Source organism: Amyelois transitella, chromosome 8 (assembly GCF_032362555.1).
Source record: "Amyelois transitella isolate CPQ chromosome 8, ilAmyTran1.1, whole genome shotgun sequence".
Taxonomy (NCBI): Eukaryota; Metazoa; Arthropoda; class Insecta; order Lepidoptera; family Pyralidae; genus Amyelois; species Amyelois transitella.
The window spans coordinates 1612172-1637809 of NC_083511.1; the positions used below are offsets into that span (position 1 = coordinate 1612172).

Here is a 25638-nt window from a genome sequence, read left to right on the forward strand (position 1 = left end):
TATTATTTTATTACACATAATTATGTTACATAGAAGTTAATAATAAGTTACTAATATCACATTTACAATGCGTTCTAACATTTCAGCAGCGCCACCAACGAAATACGAGTAATTTAGATTTTTATCAGCTTTTATGTAAATTTCCTCATCAGTGTTAGTGGCCCTGGAATTATGATAAAATTATTAAATCTTACGTCTAAAAGACTAGCAAATTCACAGGACATTGAACTCTGATTATCATGCTTTTGTGATATGTATGAAGACTATTAATTTGAGATAATGAGATTATTTTAGGTAAGTTTTAAACTTGAACAATTTTCCGTGTCTTTGGAATGAGGGCGTCGTCCTCCGTGGTAACTTCGACAAGTCTCCGTCGTTTCCGTAGCGGTCTTGGTGCTTCGGTAGGCTCCCTGGGCTTCGGCACTATCTTAGCCATTTTGTTCCCTAGCCTTGTTATCTTAAATTTAGGTAATGTCTGCTCTGGATTACCGGATTCAGTGCTTTCGACCTCAGTCCCTTCTTCGGGCTCCAGTCGATCTTCTACCTCTTTATTTTCTTCACAATTTGCGGTCCTATCCTCTGTCGTCTCTGAATGATTGTCGCCATTCACAACATTCGTTTTATTACTTTCCTTTTCTCTGTTTTTGTCACTATTGATTGTGAAATCTAGAGGTCCATCATTATCATCACTTTTGACCTCCGTTTTGACTTTATTTGCGCAGTGTGCTTGTATGAACGACGTTAATGGAATTGGTATAGGGATTGGAAGAGGTATAGGTATAACAACAGGGTATGGAACTAATACAGTGACGGGAGGAGCTTGACCGAAAGCTGGTGGGAAATTTGGAGGTGGTGGGATTCGAGGCCTCTCATGGGGCATTGACATACCTGGTCTGGGCATAAAATTCAGTCTCGGTGGGAATAATGGTTGCCTTAGTTCATTAGGCATTCCTGGGCCTGTATCCATGAAAACTGGTGGTGGCATCCCAAACATAGGGTTAGGGAAGTGTGGTGGTTGAGGATGTGGGTTTACTGGATGTGGTGGTGAATGTATGGCACTATGACCAGTGGTGGACGCAGGTGACGACCCATCTACTGAAGGGCTACACATGCGTAAATCCTGCGCCTTGGGCGTTGAAGTCTGCCGCCGAAGGGTTTGTGATGTCACTGTTGCTGAACATTTCGACGTTCTACGCTTTCTCAAATTCATCTTTGTCCCTCTTGTATCTTTTTTCGCCTCTGGTACCTTTTGAGGCGGTGTTCTCTCTTCCGATGATCTCTTTGGCTTCATCAGTTTCTCCGTTGGAGCAATAGTTATGACTGGCAGTGGCGGAGATTTGCGAAGTGGAATCTTCTGTATTTTATGTTCTTCTATATTTTCTGGGTTATTATGTTTATTAGCTTCAGGGTTTGGAGATCCGGACCTCTCAGATGTTGGGGAGGCGGATCTGCTTTTGCAGTTTTTTAACCACAGTTCGGGCGTGATGAGGTTGGATGTGGAGGCGCCGCTCACCAAGTGGGGGTTGAGATCGAGGTGCGCCTGCGTCTCGCGACAAAAGATGTGCATCTTGTACTGGTTCAGACATTTGTCGGAGCAAAACTGGAGTTGTGTAGCACCATCCTGAAATTAACAATTGGAAACTAAATAAAAATTTTGTATTAAAGTATTTTCGGCTTGCTTCTATCAGAAAGCTATCTCCAAATAATGATATACACCTATTTGGATCTATTTTATGTGATAACAAAATTAAAAAGTGTAAAAGTATGTGCAAACCGGAATTGACGCGAGCATACCTGGTTCCATCGACCGTGGTCTCAGGATGACTAACACCAGTCGAAAACATAAGTCATTAAAAATCGGAACCTGGGTATGTTTGCGTTAATTCCCGTTTGCAAACATTAATAAATAAAGTGTCTTGAAGCCGCGTACAATGTCGAAGTGGCATAAGTGCCACCTTTTGGATTACTATCATTGTCATTTTAGAAAATTTGACAAATTGATTAATAATTAAGGTTGCCTTGTAGTTCCCGGCACCAATAGAAAAATAATAGGACCACTCCATCGTCTCCATTTTCCGCCCACGGATGTCGTAAAAAGCGACTAAACAATAGGCTTCTAAATTTGGGATTCTCCGTTTAGGCGATGAACATCCAACCTGTCACTATTTGAATCTCAATTCTATAATAAAGCCAAACAGCCGACCGTGGTCTATCAGTCTTATCAAGACCATTGGGTCTATCTTCCGGGAAGATAGACCCAATGGGGGGGACCCAACAGGGAAGATTCTTCCCCGCAAGGGATACAAACGTGATTATATGTATGTATCTTAATTGTGATTTGTTTGTTAATACACTTACTACCCGTATAAGATTGTAGAGAAAATAAAGAAATTTTGATGTTGATTTTTGATTTTGAATTAATAAAGTTTCAATAAAGTACCTGAAAATCGACGTAGGCCACGGTGTGCCTGACATGTCGACACCAGTCGCAGGTCTTCGCCCTCTTGAAGTTGGCCCTCCTGGACTGGCTGAAACACAGCTCCGAGCAGAAGGCCGCCCCGGCCTGTTGTAGGGCTCCGCCCTCGCTGCTTATACTCTTGTTGCACCAGGAACATTCGTCTGTAATTATAAGGGTGAAAATAAGTATATTTTTATGCAATACAATTGGTGAAGCTGTATTAGATTTAGGTTAAGAATACTGTTATTGGTGTAAGTGTAAGGGGTTCAACTATAGGTAATTAACGAGCTTTGAACATTGTCTTCGCGACTTGTAAAATTTTTTAGAGGACAAAAAAATTTTAATTCAAATATATTTTTAGAGACATTTGGCGATATCTTAACGCCTTTGACGACGCCGAAAGATGCACTACATACAAATAATTGATTTAATACTTTAGCAGGACATCGTTTATATTATAATCACTGGTTTGTTCCCTTACGAGGTAGACAGAGCTTGACGTGACTTCTTGAAGAGACTGAAAGGCCACGGCCAAGGGTATATAAGGGCAAGGCTTACTTGGGATTCTTTCTGGGATTTTTTTGGGTGATGAGCTAGCAAACGATCGCTATTTGAATCTCATTTCCATTATTAAGCCATATAGCTTATCGCAGCCGTTCAGTATTTTTAAGACTGTTGGCTCTGTCTGCCCCACAAAGGATCTAGATTACTTAATTTAGAACATATGTATATATCGTAAAAAAGTTATATTCTTATATTATCCTTCAAAACATTCAATCGTTATCCAAACAATTAAGTAGTACTTAATTCTCAATGATATCGGGATATGAACGAATGAAAGAAAAATCGCTGTAATTGTATACGGCGTCATTACAGCAAGCGGTGGTCGATGATAGCTCGTTAGCTTATACTTATTAATTTCTGTCGGGTAAACCGAGCTGGGTAACGATCGGTTATTCGAGATATCGGAGACAAGAATCGATTTTTAATACAATAAAATGAATAACAGATAAGTATTTTATCTTTTAAGAGAGATTCTGTTTATCATTTGGAACTTTTACATAGGTACACACATATAATCAAGTCTATGTCCCTTGCGGGGTAGACAGAGCAAATAGTCTTGAAAAGACTGATAGGCCACGTTCAGCTGTTTATGTATAATAATCTGTAGTGTATAAGGGATAGGCCCTTAGTCGCCTTTTCTATTCTATGACACAATAAAATCGTCACACCACATTACAAATCGCAAAGCAACTGCTCAATCGTTTCTCAATACATCACTTGCATGCTATTATGTATACAAAGCTCAATAAATTCGTTTTAAAAAAATTTACCGTTACAAGTACCTAATATTAGAACCTAGCTTTTGCGCGGGGCTTCGCTTCCGTGGAGAATTCCAGAAAAAAAAGTAGGTCACTCCCGAACGTCTATTCTAATTATCTATGCCCTTTTAATTAGATACCTACATGAAAATCCAAAAAATCCAGTAGTTATTGAGTTTATTCGATACAAACATACAAAAATACAAATCTTTTATCTTTATTAGTGTGGATAACAATAATAACCATAAAACGTCTTACACGGCGGCGCGGCGCTCATAAAGACGATACAATTTCAGAAACATTATACTTGCATGTAATAAAACTCTTGTTCCACACACAATTAGGAATAACGTAAAGTCTAAGATTTATCCTACACTGACGAGCTTGCATGAAAAGACTGATGAATGTGGTTGAAGGTGAAATATGCACCTTAGAATAGAAGCACTCCATATCTTTCCCTTGGATGTCGCAAAAGGCGACTAAGGGATAAGCTTATAAACTTGGAATTCCATTTGTATTTGAATCTCTATTCCAACATAAAGCCATACAGCTGAACATGACCTCTAAGTCTTTTCAGACTGTTGGCTCTGTCTACCTTACAAAGGATATAGACGTGACTATATGTATGTATTTTTCCAATTCTATGTGAAAAACTAATGAATGACTGGCCGTCGACATGATGTGGAACAATAGGGTGTAACACCCCTCAGTTTTTCGTAAGAAACAAATCAATTCCAGGAACTATTAGAGATCTATTTGATATTAAAATGTAATCCAATCAGTGGTTCATCGCCGCTCATAATTTCCCGCCAAAAACTCGGAGGGCTGTTTTGTAAACGTAACTATTCAGGGAACTGCAGCTGTGAAGGGCAAGGGTGGGTCTTTCTCGGAAAAATACTCATTTGAATGGCCATTATATTATTTTAACGATCCCTATTAAATTAATATAATGACCGTTTGGGTGAAATTTTGCACAAAAAAAATCGGATAAAGTCGCGGGCAAGCAATTTATACAGTTATTTCATTATATAATGATTGCGGTGCCGTGTGGTTCCCGGCTCTTTAAAATAGGATTCTCCATCTCTTTCCCATGAATGTCGTAAAAGGCTGATTGAATAGGCATAATCATGTAGTCCAACTTTTACCATGATTAAATATGGGTTTTTAGATTTCCCTGCCAAGGTTTCGGAGGTCAGACGGGAGTCGCGTGGTGTAAAAATTTGACTTACCCAATCCAGAGTCATGGTCAAATGCGCACGCTTATGACCTAGAGAGGTGAAGGTAAACGGAACAAACGCAAACGCTATGAGAGATATAAGTTTATGTATAACCTTTATTCTTCTCGTCGTTGGCTTGTTCAGAGCTGGCGTCTCTGGCAAATTATTCAAATGCCTTATGATAAGGCCTTTGTCAAGTCATCCCAGGTGCAAGTACTGCTACTGTGGCCAAGACTGAAGATTCTCCATAGACGCTGTGATTTCAGATAGCTTACCTATATTAAGCACGGGACCTCAATCATAGCTGTGTGGCAAATATAGTCTTCAAATACCCTGTCGGACTGGGGCACAGCGGCTACCCCTTCAATTTGAATTCAGACCTTATAGACATTATGAACAAAATGGATCACCTTTGTTCTTCTGGTCGTTGGCTTGTTCAGGGCTGGCGTCCCTGGCACGGGAGGCGGCCCATCGCCTCAGCTCCAGTCGCTCATACCCGTACCAGCCTAGCAGCTCATTCATAGCTGTTTCAGCAAATTCCTGAAAGAAAAGATCAACTTGAGAAAGGGCATTGCAAAAACTACAAAATAATTTTCCATTATAATTAATTAATGAATAAATATATACCCGACAAATACCACACATTGAGTTAGCCTCGAAGTAAGTTCGAGACTTGCGTTACGAGATACTAACTCAACGATGCTATATAATAGATAAACATCCAAGCCACTCAGAAAAAGTTCTTTTCTCATCGTGCCCTGGCCAGGATTCGAACCCAGGACCTCCGGTGTCACAGACAAGCGTACTTACTGCCGCTGCGCCACAGAGGCCGTCTACAAACAAAGTTGTAATAGTTCTTTGCCATGCCATTATGAAATTATTTCTAAACAAATTAGTTTCAATAAGTAAGCACAAAAGAAAAAAGTAGGACATCTGTTAATTCCAACTGCTACCACGCGATCGTTCAATGCTTACTTTTTTACCCCCACGATGACATAAATACTGGTGTTATTAATACGGGTGATTCGCAAATAAAACAGAGATTTATACAAAATGAATTGCGATCCGGTGACCCGCTTTCTTAGAGATTTTATTGCGCATGATTACGCTAATATATTCGGACGTTATTTAAAACGTCTCGTCTTGTGTGTGGGTACAAAACGTGAGAGTTGATTGAGACAGAAATAAAAAAAAGTAACACGCAAATATTTCTTTTTTTCTCTACGCATTATTTTTTGCTGTTATATCTTTTACTCTTCACAAAAATACAGAGATCACACAATTCTTTGAAATAATTATTGTTAAAGAGTGTATTTCATCGGTAACAGAGAAATCGGAAATTTGGCGAGAATAACGGATAATATTAACTACTCATACCTGTAAACAGAACTTTTCACGATTTCCGCACGCGAAAGAACATGCTAGTGACACAATTATTTGACAAATTGTTGGCAATATCCATTTTACTAATGAACACGTATAATTTAACAAGATTGACCCAACTTTCACAGTTATTTTCTTTTATCTTTGTAATTATTCACGAGAAAAATGAGCTTACATTAATTTTTTGTTTCAAAAATTAAGATGATACAATTTGGAACTTTATTAATCATCTTTTTTTTGTTTTAACCTATATAATTATTTACTAGAGGCCGCACGCGACTTCATCCGCATGGAAACCCTAACAATCCTGCGGGAACTCCGGAATAAAAAGTAGCCTATATGTTATTCTGAGTCTTCAGCTACCTACATACCAAATTTCATCGTAATCGGTTCAGTAGTTTTTGCGTGAAAGAGTTACAAACATCCATACTGACATACTCACAAACTTTCGCATTTATAATATAAGTTGGATATGACAAACGCAAAAGGACGTCACACCTAGGTACTTTCATTTGCTTTTCCTCAGGATTGTAAGAAAAAGAGTTGCTTGCCACGATCCCAGCATTCCTCTTTCGCTTCATCCTCATTCATACTCTCTACATGTAAACTCGTCCCTTTTGGGTATTGGTAACCTGACCTTTCACCAGAAGCCAGAACTTAATATTATTCAGATGTAAACTAACCTTAATTGTTTGTTTGTGAAAATTATTTCACTGTTTTAAAAGAGTACATTATATGCGTGTGTTATACTTAGGATACGTATGTAACGCGGGTAAACCCGTGTCAAGCCGCTAGTTCTTCATCAAACTGTTCAATAATATCTTAAAATACCAAATTTATAGGAAATAAATTCAATAGAAAATTTCTCAATAAAATCTTATAACTCGGAAGGTTTTCGCTCAGTAACCGGAGCCCAATTACACGGGGCTGGTCATCTTGACGTGGACTGTTACCCTAGATCCTTGTCAGTTTAATTAAATCCAGCTCGCGTGTCAAACAGATTGCGTTACTCACATAATGAAGGTGTTGTGGACATTTCACAATTATCTTTGTTCCGTATTAAATACACTTCTGATAATTATGACATTTAATATTATCTATGTCCCTCAAAGGGCCAGCCTAGTGTGATTAGTCTCGCTTTGCCTTCAGTAGGAATTTTTAGAAAGATTCTCTCTCTGCGAGTTCCTAGATACATACTCCGCCACACAATTCGAGGCGTGTCCGTTTACTTCTTATTTGATGTTAATTTTATCAAAATCGGTCCAGCTGTTCAGCCGATAAATTCCAAAACCCGTTTGGGAAATTGAGATACATAAGTATCCTTTATTTGACTATTGCGTCAGCCACAGGAAGATATATATCCTCCAATAGATCTATAGAGTAACCCTATTTTACTTTGAAGTCTATGGACACTAAGAAAACTTCTATGCAAACTAAGCAATAAATTCGTTGAGTTGTGACCTTTTTGTATTGCTGTAACTCACACCCTAATTAATTTGTATTCCATATGCACATTGTAAATTGTGTGTAACAAATCAAATAAATGAATTATCTATCTATCTATCTATCAAACTATCTTAGCTATCGGTATATAAATTAGTCAAAACACATTTGATCTAAGTTAAAATACAAATTAAAAAATCAGTTACTAGTTACCAGTAGGTATTTCAAAAAGGATGAAACTGGCAGTTTGCAAATGTAATAAACAAAAGATTAAAAAAAAAATATGCTGTTCTTTTTTTTAAAAGGATGCAATGGAACAAACGACCCTTCCGCGTTTCAATTTACGACAGTGTTGCCAGTATAGTGTTGCGATAATTATCACTGAAATCGGGATATATGCCGTAAGAGCTGGTAACACACACCGAGAGCCATTATGCGGATTTTACTCGATCATCCTACCCAAATGATGCATACGAAATACGAAATATTTTGCATGCATTTCGTATTAATTAGTAACTTTAACCTCCGCGATAATTAATATGTGCTTATCTGGAAAAATAGGCTGTAGTTGAATAAGGAATACGTAGTTGATATTATTTATGATTCTGCGAATTTTGTTTATTGAGAGTGATATTTTAGTAAAGGGTTACCTATATATAAGTTGTGTATTTGTTTCAATATCTATGTTTTATTTATCTAAGTTGGTAATAGATTTTTTAATCTTGACTGCTAGGCAGAATTTTGTTTTTATAAGCATGATTTGTACTAAACGTATATAGTTAAAATAGACAACTTCGGTCAATAATATAATAGGTAAGTATACCTGTAGGTAGGTATATATATATGTATGTGTATATATAGGTTACTACGTAGGTACCTACCAATTAATGGGTAAACCTCGTACGTAAAATGAACAAGGTGTATTATGGACTCTCTGCCAGATATTAAGAAAAATATTATTAAAAAAATACAATGCAGGCACGGGTTGTGGTGGGATATTTAATTTTTATGAGGATACGAGTACCATTTCAGGGGAAAAAAAACCATATATTGCACAAAAATTATTCTTTTAAAAAAAGAAAGACGAAATAACAAAGAGTTTTCGATATAATTGTGGTTGCTGGAAAAACCTTTCCTTCCTTAAATAATAAAATTCTTTGAAAATAATAATTAAAGTTATAAAAAATTCAAAAGCTGAATATAAGTGAAGCATATGGCTTCAGTCAGATAAGCTAAATAATGTGTTTATTGTATCGGTGACTTTTTAAAGAGGCGACATAAAGGTGACCTCTACATACATTTAATAAAAAAAAATCTTGATTTTTGAAAGATTTTTGGAACTTTCGAAACTATGAGCTTTGAATAAAAAATATTTTCCCTGACAGGCATAAAAATAATACATACATAGGACAAACATATAGTCACGTCTACATCCCTTGCGGGGTAGACAGAACCAACAATCTCGAACGGTCACGTTCAGCTCTAAAGCTTCATGATGGGATTGACATACAAATAGTGGCATCACCTACAATAGGAATCCCAAGTTTATAAGCCTATCCCTTAGTCACCTTTTACGACATCCATGGCAAAGATATAAAGTGGTTCTATTCTAAATTGCCGAAAGCCACACGTAATTTAATTAGAATAAAAATAATTCAGAGAATAAAATTATAAATGTGCACAAACAAACAAAGTGTCTCAAATGTGAGAAAAAATACGTCGAGATTACGCCATCTTAGAGGTCATCTTTAGAAAGGGCGTGACAAAGACATGTTTGGGTCAGAAAGCGGTCACGGGTAACCCTAAACTTATACCCGATACTACACGAATGCTTTTAATGGCAGTAGATGAAGGTAAATTTAGGAGCGCTATGTCATCTGACACCTGACTTACGCACGGACCTGTTACCACAGAGCACAGGCACGGCCACTGCGTGGTATGCACTGCTCTGTTATTATTACATACATACAAACATATAATCACGTCTATATCCCTTGCGGGGTAGACAGAGCCAGTCAGTCAACAGTCTTGAAAAGACTGATAGGCCACGTTCAGCTGTTTGGCTTTATGATGGAATTGAGATTCAAATAGTGACAGGTTGCTAGCCCATCGCGCCTAAAACAAGAATCCCATGTTTACAAGGTTATCCCTTAGTCGCCTTTTACAACATCCATGGGAACGAGATGGAGTGGTCCTATTCTTTTTTTTTAATGGTGCCGGGAACCACACGGCTCATTATTATTATTATATACTTTAAACACACTAGCAGCTCATTAAGCTGATGCGTGTGAATTTTGATGCTTGGAGATTTTTAAAGCTTGTCTAGCCGATTATTAAAATAATTGACTGAAGGGGCAGTTATGACACTCGTAGGAAGCTTGTTCCAGTCTGTAACAATACGATCAGGGAAAAAAATTTGTAGTGGATTCTTTTTAGCTTTCGTGCGGCATAACTTTAACGAGTGACCCCTCAGTCGCTGAATATGATATACTAACATTGTAACGCACATACATATAGTCTATATCCTTTACGGGGAAGGCAGGGCAAATAGTCTTGAAAAGGCTGAAAGTCCACTTTCAGCTGTATAGCTTTACTAGCTGTGCCCGCGACTTCGTCCGCGTGGAATAGTTATTTTGGGCATCATTGAAGCCCTCAAGGGTGAATAATTTTCCCCGTTTTTTTATTTTCACATTTCTCATTATTTCTTCGTTCCTAAAAGTTGCAACGTGATGTTATATAGCCTAAAGCCTTCCTCGATAAATGGTCTATTCAACTCAAAAAGACTTTTCAATTCGAACCAGTAGTTAGTATACCTGATATTAGCAAACACAAACAATTTTTTTCATAATATTAATAAAGATGATGGAATTGAGATTCAAATAGTGACAGGTTGCCAGCCCATCGCCTGCAAGAAGAATCCCACGTCTATAAGCCTTTACCTTAGTAATACACATTAATTTTACTTCTAATATTAATTACCAAAATGATTTAGATTATTTTGCAACTAATTGAAAACACGCTAAATAGGTATCGGGTTGATACCACAGCCTATATTGAATTTAGCAGAATTTTGTATTTTGTGGCTATTTTACTTCAGAGAAAATATATAATACCATTTCGTTGTGAAACCAGCTAATAATCCGGTACGGATTATTATTAAGAATTTTTTATTTTATTTTCGAATTCAAATTTTTGTTTGCATAACGTACGTAAGTACCTTCAACAAGGTCTTAAATTTATATATCAGATCTTCATATTTACCCTTTCGGATGTTGCAAACATTTATTATGTATTAGTAGACATACTAACTTATACATAAAGGTGCGTACTTAGTATCATATTATAATTTTAAATCTAATTAGAATTGTTTAACTTTAGTATTGCACAATTTTTATTTCTTAACTTATAAATGATGATGTTTGGCATAAAGATGATTATGTAGATTAGCTAATTTGTTTCTGGAAATTCCAACGGAAACTATTTTTCGCAGAAGCTTGTATACATACATATAGCGAAAGTATGTTTATTAAAAAAATTGCAAACTGCGATTGGAACGATTCCCCATCCCGAGTCTCCGACCGTCGTAGTCTGAAACATCATTCCCGCCCGCTACAATACTCTTTGCGATGATTAATTTTGAAACAAACATACATGTAGTCACGTCTATATCCCTTACGGGGTAGACAGAGCCAACAGTCTTTAAAAGACTGATGGGCCACGTTCAGCTGCTCGGCTTAATGATAGAATTAAGATCCAAATAGAGACAGGGAGCTAGCTCATCGTCTTAAAAAGTATCTTATGCTTATAAGCCTATCCCTTAATCGCTTTTTACGACATTTAAGAAATGGACTGGTCCTATTCTTTTTGTATTGGTGCCGAGAACCACACGGCACAAACATTTTATAGTCTAATTTTATTTCGGATATGTTATTATCAACGGCATAGGTGACCCACTAACCTGGCGGGCGAAGAACTACGGCCACCGTTGTCACTATAATGTGTCGCCGTCGGGAAGGGATCACGTCATTCATTCGGTAGACTCGGGGCATAGTGTAAGAATATCAGTGCGCTCAGTTCACTGTAGTTTTTTTGTTAGGTGTATTTTTTTTTTTCTTCAAGTAAGCAAATTTTTAATTTCTATTGGCTGAAATCTTGAAATCAAAATTCAGCGGATTTTCTGAATCCGGCATACCCACGCCAAACTTTAAAAGCTTTAAGAGGCTAACAAAATGCTTATATCATTGTTAGGGAATCCTAAAAAAAAATTTCTTTTTTACATACCGCTGAGCGAGTAAAGCTCCAGAAAATGCTACTATAAGTATTTAAGTCAACTTTTACCTAATATAAACTATGAAATCGTGAAAATCGCTTCAAAATATTACAACAAACGAATTCAGTATTTAGTGGAACTTCAAATTATGGGGATACCCAATTTTTATTTTTATACATATGTATACAGACAAAACAGTTACATTTAATTACATATAAATATATATACATATCTACCTGCTCTGTTTCCTACTACATTCCCTACACTGTGGCGCGGCAAAGACGAGACGGCACACTGCAAACATATCCGGTTACAGCAACTAGTGAAGCTTATAATTTACCTAATGCCTTGTAAAACGATAGCACCGCTAATGTACGCGGAAACAAATATGGCTTTCAAAACTAGTTATATATGTATGAGCGACATTTTCGTATCGATTTATTATGGCAGAGTATAGAATTATGGATTTATGTTAATGTCTCACCATATTTCCATTCTTCCTTATTGGTCTTCTCCAATTTCAAATTCAAAATTTTCACACATTCGGACCATGGGTTCTTCTCCAGATAGGAGAGACTTTATAATCCAACATTACATTAAAATCCACGATTGAAATCTCAAATAGTTACCTATTCCGTACAATGTCTTTATATATCAACTCGAACACAAACTACATTGGTACTTAGGTAACCAAAGCGGAACATAATTTCATTTTGAGTAGCCGTTTATAAATATATAAAGCTGCGATCGCGTTACAAAAGCTGGTCCTATTTGCAGGCGACCGGTTGCGCGTTTCAAAATAATTAGTTTCTAAACATAGACTTCGCGAGTGAACAGAGCCGGCAATGTGATCACTTGCGATTGAAAATGGGTTTCTGTTTTAATGATTAAATGTCACGTCAAAAGTAGTTTTAACACACGAGCTTACGTGAAAACGTGACGAATATTAATGAAGTGGAGTGTTGCATATAGAAAGTTCTAGTCTCTGCGCACCTCTCTGGGAAAGAGGTTATTTTAGTGTGTGCAGTGCTAAGTAATTTAATTCAAAAATTGGGCTTCATGTTAATTGCTTTAGTCCTTTAGTCTTTGAAGCAATTCTGATCTACCTACAAGAAACCATATATACCAACCTATCCAGATTAAATATAAATAAGTAGTACCACGTATAATTTGTCGTATCTGGATTTTTACTAAGTCTACTTCATAAACGGTGAGAGAACCGAATTCCGCCGGCGCGTGGCATGGCTGCAGGACTATTCTTAGAAATGAAATAAGATCTTAGTAATATCTCATTGCTCAGAAGACTTACTGTGTTTACTTACATCTGTATTTGTACTGGAAAATCAGAACATGACTTTTCTTTATGTCTTTATCAAGAATTTTAAGCGTATGATTTTAATGTCTCTTTTTGTTTGGGGTAAGATTTCTTTCAATGTTTTATGTTTAAATGATATTTGATATATCATGAGGTAGCCTGGTAGAGATAAAATATTTTTAACATACCTACTTATTCGCAAAAACTTATTAGAAAGAGTTAGCTGTCAATTTAAATCATAAGAAGAGGGAATATAATATTTTATGACCATTTCATCACCATTACCAATCAGTAGTCAATACATATTAATGTTACACATGTCACCCCAGATTTATAAATGTGTGACCATTTAGTTTGAATTTGTTACGTCTTAATATCCGAAGTGTTACAATTTTTATTTATTTATTTATACGTTATTCACGTAAAATGTACAACAGGTGGACTAAATACCACAAGACATTCTTTGCCAGTCGAACCTTTGTACCAAACTGAGATGGATGTACTAATATGATGCAAGTAATAATGAAACGGTATGTAAAAATAACGCTTTTATAACGTGTGGAAAACTTTGGCAGGATAAATAATTATTCTCCCCCTTTTTATTTCGTCCGATCACACAGAAAGTGCAGTGTGGTTCCCGACTCTTTAGAATAGGACCAGTCTATTTTTTTTTTGAATGTCGTAAAAGACGTCTAAACCTTAGGTAATAAACTTGGAATTCTTTTTTTAGTTTAGTTAGCCTGTCACTATTTGAATCTTCAGTAAGCGATACAGCTAAACGTATCCATTCAGAGTTTGCGGATCTGTTGGCTCGATTTACTCCGTAAAGGGATAAAGATGTGGTCATGGCTACAAGCGGCCCCTAGATCGGCGGCGGTAGATCTTTTTTATCTAATTTTAACAGATAATGATGCCATTATCTGTTAAAATGAGACAAAAAAGATCTAATTAAGCTTGCATTTTATTTATTTATTTAAACTTTATTGCACCTAAATAATGTGCAATAGGTGGACTTAATGCCATAATTTTACCCGCCCCCTTGGTATATAAAAATAAATAATAAATAATAACCGACCTTTCATTCGCCACACAAAACTACACGGCCATTTTACTTTTTAACTTCATACGTACACATACTATTCATGTATTATTATATATTGCGCCTTCGTTCTAAATACAAAGGCGTAAAATTCCCGATTGTTAATTTGATCTACAAATGGCAACACCAGCTTTCGGTGTATTTTTAGACGTCATCCGATCCCAAGTTCATATTGAGAGACGTGGGGAATAGCTGGATGCGTGTGGTGTTTTGTGTATTTTATTGGTATTAATTTAACCCAAACATTAACTTATGATGAGGGGGAAATCATCACATGAGTATGTACAAATATTATTTGGGTTAAAACACTTTTGTACCATTAAATCTAAATATATAGACATTTTAAAAGATCAAGCCATAAACGCCATAAAAATATGGTGGTAAGTTTTAGGGTTTTACATAGATTTTACACGAAACGCTGTCTGACTGTCTGACCTCCGCAACCACGCAGGAGAAACTTAGTTTGGATCGTAATTAAGTTTAGTTTAAAACATTAACAGAAATAGCATTTCTGGGTTTCAATATTTTAGTAACTACTTTGGATCTTATTTAAGTACAGTAAAAAACATTTACAGAAACTAGCATTTCTGGGTTAAAATATTTAGTTAGTTTCGCAATACCAAGAAGAGACCAATTTTCAGTGAATTCCAAACGAGCTGACGTTCCATCATGAAAATCCTTTATAAAAGCATACACGGTTGGCGTCTGTTTTCAAAGGAGCCCGGATTTCGGTGTTGCCAGTAAAACGGTCTCCCCGAAAGTGCGGGGTCTCGCATAACCAAAACAGTCTTTTGGTGTCGTATCAGATGGCAGTGTAAAATAAAGACTGTGAGGAAGTAAAACTCGCTAGCAGCGTGTAATGAATAGCGAATCGTTATCGTCTAAATTTTTTTTTTCGGATTTATTAAGGAGATGAAGAAACAAGAGTATGGAGGAAAAAATTGCGTAAGATATGTCCTTATACGGATAAATGGGGAAAAAATTGAAACAGCTAACGTGGCCTATCAGTCTTTTCAATGCTGTTGACTCTGTCTACCCCACAAGGGATTGAAATGATTATATGTATGTATGAAAAAAAAACTCAATGAAAGTCATCACCTTGATGTCATAGGTATTGTATTATCAGCATTGATTTAACGTATTTTTCATCAAGATTTGTAATAATTTTGAAAAAGACATTTTTTACGAAGACACTTTTACACTACCAACCTCTTTTACAATACTCTCTATGGCTGTACCAAGACCAACTTCCCACTTATCTCACAGACACACCTACTTACATAGAAAAAAAAAACTCGTGCTTTATATACACACTTACGTTGTTCTGTGACCGGAGTCAGGAGTAATGCACTGGAACCCGATACTCGCTTTGTTTCGCACCAGACGTTATAATGAGAAACATGTGGAACATAATCGATTGACGGTAACCCGAGATGAAACATTACTCGACTGCTTCGCGACTTGTGGGAATACTTTGATTGGGGAACGTTTACGTGGAAAACGAATATTTGCTTCTATTGTTGTGTACCGTGTGGTTCCCGGCATTTATAAAACAAAAGAAAAAGACATACAGCTTAACGTGGCCTTTCAGTCTTTTCGAAGCTGCAGACCCTGTCTGCCTCGTATGAGTTAAACATACATATAGTCATGGCTCTGTATACCCCGCAGGGGGTATGGACGTGAATCTCAATTCTATCATCAAGACAAAAAGCTGAACGTGGCCTATCAGTCTCTTCAAGACTGTTGGCTCTGCCTACCCCGCAAGTGATATAGACGTGATTATATGTATGTATGTTAGTAAATTTAAAGAATTAAATGATTGCGAATATAGGACCACAACTGTCTACCAAATGTTCGCACGAATATCATATTGTCTGATGTACTACGTGGTACCACGCGACGTCAAACATACTTTATTTGCTGTAATTTAATACTAATGGTACTAACAAAATTATGTGACCATGGCATCAATAAGTAGGTTTATACGACAAAGTGGATAAACAAATATGGCTCTTCTCTAATTTTAAAACTTAAGAAATTTATTACAATCAGTATCAGTGCAATTAAGGCATGATGCCAAACGAACTTTCTCTGTCTGGGACTTGGATGTTTATCGATATAAGTATAAAATATAGTATCGTTGAGTCGAGGCTAACTCAATCTATGTTATCTGGCCCGGATACATACATACATACATACACATAATCACGTTTTTATCCCATGCGGGGAAGACAGAGATAACAGTCTTGAAAACATTCATAGGCCACGTTCAGGAAAGAATTGAGATTCAAATAGTGATAGGTTGCTAGCACATCATTTAAAAAAAGAATCCCAAGTTTATAAGCATATCCCTTAGTCGCCTATTACGAAATCCATGGGAAAGAGATGGAGTGGTCCTATTCTTTTTTGTATTGGTGCCGGAAACCATACGGCACGTCCCGTATACATATACTTACTTATTTATTTATTTACAAAGTATACTACTATACAAAGTGTATATATTTATTATTATATACACTTTGTATAGTTCCTTTTCCTATTACTAAATTACGATCTTCCTCCTGGCTTTAAGGATGCAACTGGGACAAAGCCAGGAGGAAGAATCTACTCTCAATTAAAAAATTGAGCACATTCAAATTTTATTTGTCTGCTTAATTGCCCACAAATATTTCTTCAACAAATTCTTAAATTCCTTTAACATTCGCACGGGTATCCCGTTTGAGCTGCGCAGGCGCACCGCCGCCGGACTGTTTGTCGACATCTGACACCAATTACGTACGATGGAATTCCGTCGCAAGATCACATCGCATACTAATTGGTGGAATTTTCACGCTGCAAATACCTACTTCGAAGCAAGGTATTGTGATAACGTGTTATGCCATAAAGAATTTTTTTCAAATTAAAATGTATAATATCACTTACTTTTAGCGTTAACTAGGGTTAGTCTTGAGAAATAGATTAAGAACATCGTGCAATTTTAGTTATTTATTCTTGAAATATAATTACGTTTATTTACAAAATAGGATACGAGATATCACACATTAACTTTAATCTAATACCGCTTCGAAAGCGCAAATGTAAAACAACGGACAAACAAACAATACTGCAGCATTTTCACTTAACTTCAAATTTACAACTTAGGTACTTACTTGAGAATGACTAATGTTCCTAAGTAAAGTTCACTTTCTAAATAATAAGTGTTTCTCATTTATAATAGTTTTGATAACTTTATAACATCAAAACCACTTTCCAATTGAAATCGCATTCGTATCACATTACATCGAATCAGTTATTTATTTCATTCTCGTACAATATGTCAGATATACCCGTGCGAAAATTTAGAAGGCGACATGGTAATTTTTTCGACATGGCTGGTTTTAAATATTATCATGTTGTAGTTTATTGGTTAATATTAGCATTATCTGCCAGCCCATCTGATCAAACCTTCAATTGAATTTAAGTTTTTATCTGGTTATGTTTTGTTTCCTTCCACCCAAATGTTGACTGGAATAAACTACATTAGCGATAAGTCCGACTTTGTACCATCTCTGTCTGTTTTGTGCTGTTTTGTATGTTTTACTCTTATGGTGCAATAAAGAGTTTTTATCCATATATCTATGTTTAATTAATAACCACAATAAATAAATAAACTAATAAGAAAAAATCCTAAATTTCGGTACCATGTTACCACGTATCAAATTACATATATAACTGTACATTTAGGGGAATGGAATCCGGTCAAATCGAGATAAAAATAAAGGCCGGCAAGGTGTCAGATTACAATGGTTATTATGGTGACGGCGCAGTTTCGGGTGGCGCCCTCTGGTGTCGGGTTGCGCAGACGCTTTTTAGAAACTAGTTTTTTTTTTGTATCAGATATTAAATGATTTCTTTATATTTCTATTGTAAACTTCGTGCTACGAAGTTAACAAATGACATATATTTTTCCTGGAGTCCCAAGTTTTATTAGCCTTTCCCTTGTCGCCTTTAAGGGCATCCCTGAGAAAGACAAATTAAACCACACCAAACACCCACTACCAAATTTAAAGTTTAAACCATATTTACACCCTGCATCTTGAAGTTTGACATGATAATCATAATCTTTTATTCCTTGAATATGATTATAATAAGTCTTATGTAGATACATACATATTGTCATGGGGCATACCCCATAGGGTAGACAGAGCCAACAGTCTGATAAAAACTGATAGGCCACGTTCAGAATTGAGATTCAAATAGTGACAGGATTCTAGCCCATCGCCTAAAAGAAGAATGCCAAGTTTATAAGCCTATCCCTTGGTTGCCTTTTACGACATCCATGGGAAAGAGATGGAGTGGTCCTATTCTTTATTTTTTATTGGTGCCGGTTACCTCACGGCACTAATTACTTATCTAAGTACAATTTTTCTTTTTTTTTGTGCCGTTTGGTTCCCGGCACCAATACAAAAAATAATAGGACCAGTCCATCACTTTCCCATGGATGACGTAAAATGCGATTAAGGGATAGGCTTACAAACTTGAGATTCATTTTTAGGTCACTATTTGAATCTCAAGTCCATCATTAAGCTAAATAGATGAACGTGGCCAATCAGTCTTTTCAAGACTGTTGGCTCCGTCTACCCCGCAAGGGATATAGACGTGACCATATGTATATATGTATGTACATATGTACAATTTTTCTGCACACAAATTTTACCTGTCAAGGCGTCGGAATTATAAGTAGCAAGTAAATCAAAGTAAGCTTAGTCAAGACACTTTGTCAAGTAAAGCGATGGTGTACAGTAATGTACACCATCCGATTGGTGTTCAGTTACCAAGCATGATAGCTCATGGTCACTGCATGCCGAAGATCCGGGTTCGAATTGCGACGCGATCCGTACCAGCGGAGCTATTCACAAACGAAAGCATTAATAATATCTTTACTTTATATAAAAACTAGTTGCGCCCCGGTGTTCCGCTTCTGTGGGAATCGCGGGATAAAATGTACTCATTATGATATTCTAAGTTTCATTCTACCAAATTTAATCAAATTCCGTCTGGTAGATTTTGCATTACAAACACATCAACGCATTACTTACAAACCTTCGCATTTATCTATACTAATATTATAAAGGTTGCAATGACAGTACTTCCTTCTACTCTCGCGCGAATTGTGAAAAGTCAATCAAATCTTTTAAAAACTTCGGGTTTATCTATGAAATGATAGGCTAGCAACCTGTTAGTATATGAGTCATCAATTTCATCCACCATATACCTGAATGTGACCATCGGGGCTCTTAGTTTAGACTCTGTTTACCCCGTAAGGGAAATCAAGAGGATAATTGATTATTCTATATTGCTTTGTGAACAAAGATTAAAACATATTCGGTGTCATCGTAATATAAATGTTCAAACGAGTATTTTCACCAATAAATAAAGCCTTTGCAATATGTAACCGTACACTGGCTATGACGTATCTAGTGGATTCGGACAGCTCGCTTTTAGCCCACTATCGTTTTACATAAAGCTTGTAACACACTAAATCGTCTTATCGTCTGTCTCGACGCGGCGATAAAGTGGCAATGTAAACAAGTGGATAAATAAAAGTTACGGCGGCACAAATGTCAGTAAGGTTACAGCTTCCTTCGGCACTATATCGCGAGAATTGTTTAATTCTAGTTGTTCACTTGGAAATCTCTTTAAATTAATAATAAATACCTCGAGACTCAACTGATTTTTATAATATAAATCATATGCAACATCCTGGTCAACCTGAATCTCAAATTTCAATTTAGCATATTATTTTGACCAGCAATCAAACATACGCCTTTATTTAAATAGATTTATTAAATCTATACTAATATTATAAAGCTGAAGAGTTTGTTTTGTTTGTTTGTTTGTTTGTTTGTTTAAACGCGCTAATCTCAGAAACTACTGAACCGATTTGAATAATTCTTTCACTGTTAGATAGTCTATTTATCGAGGAAGGCTATAGGCTACATTTTATCCCGGATTTCCTACGGGAAACGTCAACAATGCAGGTGAAAGTTGAATGAGTCGGCCATCTGCGAGCTTTCCACGCGAACGCTGCGCAAACCAACAAAGATATAGTAAAACAATGTACTAAAGATGTGAAGTACTCATTTTTTTCCACAAAAAAGTCCGCGAGAGCATATATCTATCTCTTAAGGTTTACTTACAATAACCACTTTTATGTTCATTTTTTAAGATTATTTTTTCATTAAGAACATAAGTTATTTTGAAACCAATTTTCTTTAATTCAGTATTAATCCTTATCCAAATAAATATGTTTATTACTTTCGGCTTTTCATGTAGACTAAAATTGCCATTTACAGTATATAAATCAGACGAATAGATTTTGAGATATAGTCGTTATAAGCAATTTGCAGCGAAACATTTAATACGGCGAACCAGCGTTCTTTCTAATACGCGTGACCGCCTGACCGAGGAGGATGTTTGCAAAAATAAATAAGATGCCCAAAATAACTATTCCACGCGGACGAAGTCGCGGGCACAGCTAGTCTACAGATAAAATTAAAATTGTTACGAGAAAGGTAAAAGATCGTCCTTGTAATGTGTAACATACTTTAAACTCTACGGTTACCCGCCCCAAACATATTACGTATTGTTTTACAAAATTGCGGTTGGTATTAAAATTGTTTGAATATGATATCTAGTTTCAATGATATTGTGTAGCTAATGGCAGGCATCGATGTCTAAAGAAGAAATTTATAATATTCGAATGGATTTTAAAATTATTTAGAAAGTGGAAGCTAAGAAGTCTCATAGAAGGTATTGAGATATTAGAAATAATAAGTAGTTGTAGCGATAGATTCAAAGCTTACTCAATAGAAGGTGAAGCGCAGTCAGAGTAAGAGAAGAGGGAAATGAATATAGGGTGAAATAAAAGATTTGAATCTGAAATCTGAAAATTAATATTTAAACGTAAAGCAACAAACGGGCCTAGAAATACAATAAAAATTGACTCTTGTCAAACTGACATTTTTTCATTTTTCTTGTCCGCCGAATTTATGGCAGGACGAAAGAGTTCCGCGTATGAGTTTTAATACCTATCATACGTCATACGTTTTTATATAAAGGTTGTCCGTTTATTACTTAAAAGTTATAATTTTATTTATTCACATTAATATTATTTACAACTATAAAAGTGTGATCCCTACATCAGCCCCCCTTGAGACCGTCAAGGGCGATAATAGTCGAGGAATCTTACCTTACGACCTTATCTAGTTTTTGTATTTACTTCTCGATCAGGTGGATTCTGATTCTCTGACTGTGGTACATGACGTGTATCGGTGTTGTGTTTGTCATGATTTTGTGAAGTATGTTTGTCTGATGCGTGATCTGAAGGTATGTATGGAGTGGTGTCTGGGTCACACAGTATGTAGGCCGGCTTGACTCGGTCTATCGATACCGTGACTCTTTTACCCCTAACCAAGATAGTGAATACCTTATTATCTCGCTGAAGTACCTCATATGGTCCGGAATATGCAGGTTTCAAGGCGCCACCAACCGTGCAATCACGCAAAAATACGTGAGTGCAAGTGGTTAATTCCTTGAAAACGAATGTTGGACGTTTTCCCCCATGACGAGAGGCTGGAGTGGGCTTCAGGCTTTGGACTATATCCCGAAGTCTTGAAGTGAATTCTGTCAAGTCTAAGGGACAGTCAGTCTCAGAATCAAAAAAGTCACCTGGCAGACGCAACGATTCGCCATACACCATTTCTGCTGAGGTAGTTCGTAAGTCGTCCTTGAACGCGCTCCGGACACCCAACAATACAAGTGGGAGAGACTCGATCCAATTTGTGTTACCGTGGCAGATTATGGCAGATTTCAGCTGCCGATGGAATCTTTCCACGAGGCCGTTACAGGCGGGATGATAGGCGGTTGTTCGGCGATGAGTAAATCCAGCGATGCGTGAAAGATTTCCAAATAACGCTGATTCAAACTGTCTGCCACGATCTGTCACGATATCAGCAGGGCAACCAAACCTAGAAATCCAGCCACTGAATAAGGCTTTTGCAACTGCCTCGGCCGTAATTTCTTCTAAGGGTATTGCCTCAGGCCAACGCGTAAAGCGGTCGATGGCAGTGAGACAATACTTGTAACCTTGGCATGAAGGTAATGGTCCGATCAGGTCAATATGGACAAATTTGAAGCGAGCTGCAGGAAGTTTGAAGTTGCTGAGAGGAGCACTAGTATGACGCGTGATCTTAGACTGTTGGCACGCTATGCATGCTCTCACCCAGTTCCTACAGTCCTTTTTCACCTCCGGCCAAACATAACGTTCAGAGACCAATCTGGCTGTTGCCTTGGCACCAGGGTGGCTGAGACAATGTAGACTCTCGAACACCCTTCTCCGTAACAGCTTGGGAACAAACGGTCGAACCATGTCTGTGCTGGTGTCACAAAACAGCTCTGTGTTGGAACCTGGAATCCTGACTTTCTTAAGGCACAGTGAAGTCGTACCTTCTGCAAGTTGCCTAAGCTCTGGATCAGAACGTTGAGCAGCAGCCAGCTGTTCTGAATCGATTGGCTGGGAAATTTCCTCAACTCGGGAAAGGGTATCAGCTACCACGTTGTCCTTACCAGAGATGTGACGTATGTCGGTGGTAAACTGCGCAATCAGATCCAGGTGTCGGAACTGTCTTGGCGAGCAGTTTTCCTTTCGACTTTGGAAGGCAAAAGTCAGGGGCTTGTGGTCGGTGTAGACTGTAAAAGTTCTAGCTTCGAGCATGTGCCTAAAATATTTTATGCTCTCATAAATGGCGAGCAATTCTCGATCGTAGGGTGAGTATTTCTGCTGAGAAGGACTCAGACCACGAGAGAAAAATGCCAATGGCTCCCAGGACTCACAATCAGACTGTTGCTGTAACACCGAACCGATAGCTCTGTCTGACGCATCAGTAACAAGCGCCAACCTTGCGTCACACTTGGGATGAGCCAGCAAGGCGGCCTGACACAGACCTTCTTTGCAGGCTTCAAAAGCCTCAAGTGACTTACCAGTAATATGTACCGGGTGTGAACCTTTCACTGATCCTGTCAGCAGTGCGTTCAGAGGACCTTGTTGTTTAGCGGCGCCTGAAATAAACCTACGATAAAAGTTCACCATACCCAAGAAGCGGCGTAGTTCCTTTACCGTCTTTGGGACAGGGAAATTGGTGATGGCTTCGACCTTCTCAGGTAGGGGTGTCGTACCTTTACCTGAAATTCTATATCCTAAAAAGGTTACCTCAGACGCGCCAAAGACACACTTCGCTGTGTTGACGACCATGCCGTACTGCTTGAGTCTTTCGAAGAGTTGACGAAGGTGCTCTTCGTGGGTCTTCTGATCCTTCGAGAAGACCAGAAAATCGTCCAGATATGCATAGGTAAAATCAAGGCCCCGCAGCATCTCATCGACAAATCGCTGAAACGTCTGTCCGGCATTACGAAGTCCGAACGTCATGAACGGAAATTCGTAAAGACCGAACGGCGTTGTGATCGCTGTCTTCGCTATGTCGTCTGGATTGACCGGGATCTGGTTGTAGGCCTTCACCAAATCAATGGTAGAGAAGACGGTGCAGCCTGATAAAGAGTGGGAAAAATCATGAATGTGTTTAATGGGGTATCTGTCGGGTATTGTCCGGGCATTCAGCATGCGGTAATCTCCACAAGGACGCCACCCATTGTCCTTCTTGGGCGCAAGGTGAAGGGGTGAAGCCCATGCTGATTCGGAAGGCCGACAAGTACCATTCTGTAACATAGACTCGAATTCCGATTTAGCAATTTTCAGTTTATCAGGCGCAAGCCTACGGGGAGTGCAAGAGACCGGTGGCCCAGGTGTAGTGCGGATGTGATGGACAGTGTTGTGGTGCAGTGTACGATGTATTCCATGTGGGCGAGTGATTTCGGGAAATTTTGCTAGTATGTTGTGATAGACAGAGTTACCAGAAACCACCTTCACGGAAGAAATACTTTCGTTACTAAAGGCAAGCGAAGCCACGGTCGCGACCATAGTGTTACCGTCGATAAGGCGTTGATTTCGGACATCTACTATAATATTGTAATGTGATAAGAAATCCACGCCTATTATCGCCCTCGTTACGTCGGCTACAATAAAATGCCAAGCAAAGTCACGACGCAGCCCTAGGTTTAGTACGCAATGATAGAAACCGTACGTATTTATGATTGACCCGTTAGCGGCACACAATTCAAAATTTGTTTTCGCACGATAATCTTTTAAAAATTTGCGAGGAAATACACACAAATCACTACCTGTATCTACTAACAATTGTAATTTCGTCCGTTTGTCCGTAACAAACAAGCGACCGGTACTTGGGCAGTCGTCGGTCGCCATTATCGACTGCCTTACGCATTTCCCGTATAGTCACACGGCTTGACACATCTTTTTGCTTTATCACCGAACTTGTAGTGATACCAGCATGTCGGGAACTTCCTGTAATTCGAGTGCGATCTTGTTGACGTAGAGCGACCTCGCCGACTTGAAGACTGCCTGGTTCTTGACTTTGACCGCGACATACGGTCGACCTTGTCACCGAGCGCTTCGACTTGTCGTGTTAACGCAGCAATCTCACTCGACCCACTATCGTGTTTTGTGGAAACTCCTGCTGCTTGCAAATTCGGTGATACAGCACTTGATCAGCTAGCTCGGCGACCTCGTCGAGTTTCATCCTAGCCTGCGACGCAATGATGGGTTGTACGCTGTTGGGTAAACGGCTGGCCCAGAGAGTTCTGAGTAAATCGTCTGGCACCTCAGAACCAGCTAATCCCCTTAACCGCCGCAGGAACTGCGATGGTTTGCGATCTCCCAATTCTTCATGATGAAGTAGTTGCTGGACCTGCTTTTCGCGGGACGCTGACAACCTCTTTGCGAGCTCCGATTTAAGCGTCTCATACTTATCTGCCGTAGCTGGCGCCTCGATGATATCTTCGACGATCTCTACGTACTGAGGTTCTAGATGCGATACTGCATAGTGGTATTTCGTCGCCTCTGACGTAACTCCAGCTAGAACAAATTGGCTTTCCAGCGAAGCAAACCAAAGCTTGGGTTTCGATGGATAAAAAGGAGGTACTCTTACGCCTACGCGATCCAAGGAAAGCGGCTCTCCGG

At 38.1% G+C, this 25638-nt stretch overlaps 1 protein-coding gene across 1 annotated transcript in view; it reads right to left on the minus strand.

Annotated features, from left to right (window-relative positions):
• Positions 1-80: 80 nt before the first annotated feature.
• The window catches only part of LOC106137322 (sine oculis-binding protein homolog), a 36771-nt gene continuing 11213 nt past the window's right edge, over positions 81-25638 (minus strand). The window contains exons 2-4 of the mRNA XM_060945492.1: positions 5408-5537; positions 2441-2619; positions 81-1621 (exon numbers count right to left, since the gene is read on the minus strand). Coding sequence (XP_060801475.1) covers positions 302-1621; positions 2441-2619; positions 5408-5537 — 1629 coding nt within the window. The 3' untranslated portion in view covers positions 81-301. The remainder of the gene's footprint in view (positions 1622-2440; positions 2620-5407; positions 5538-25638) is intronic.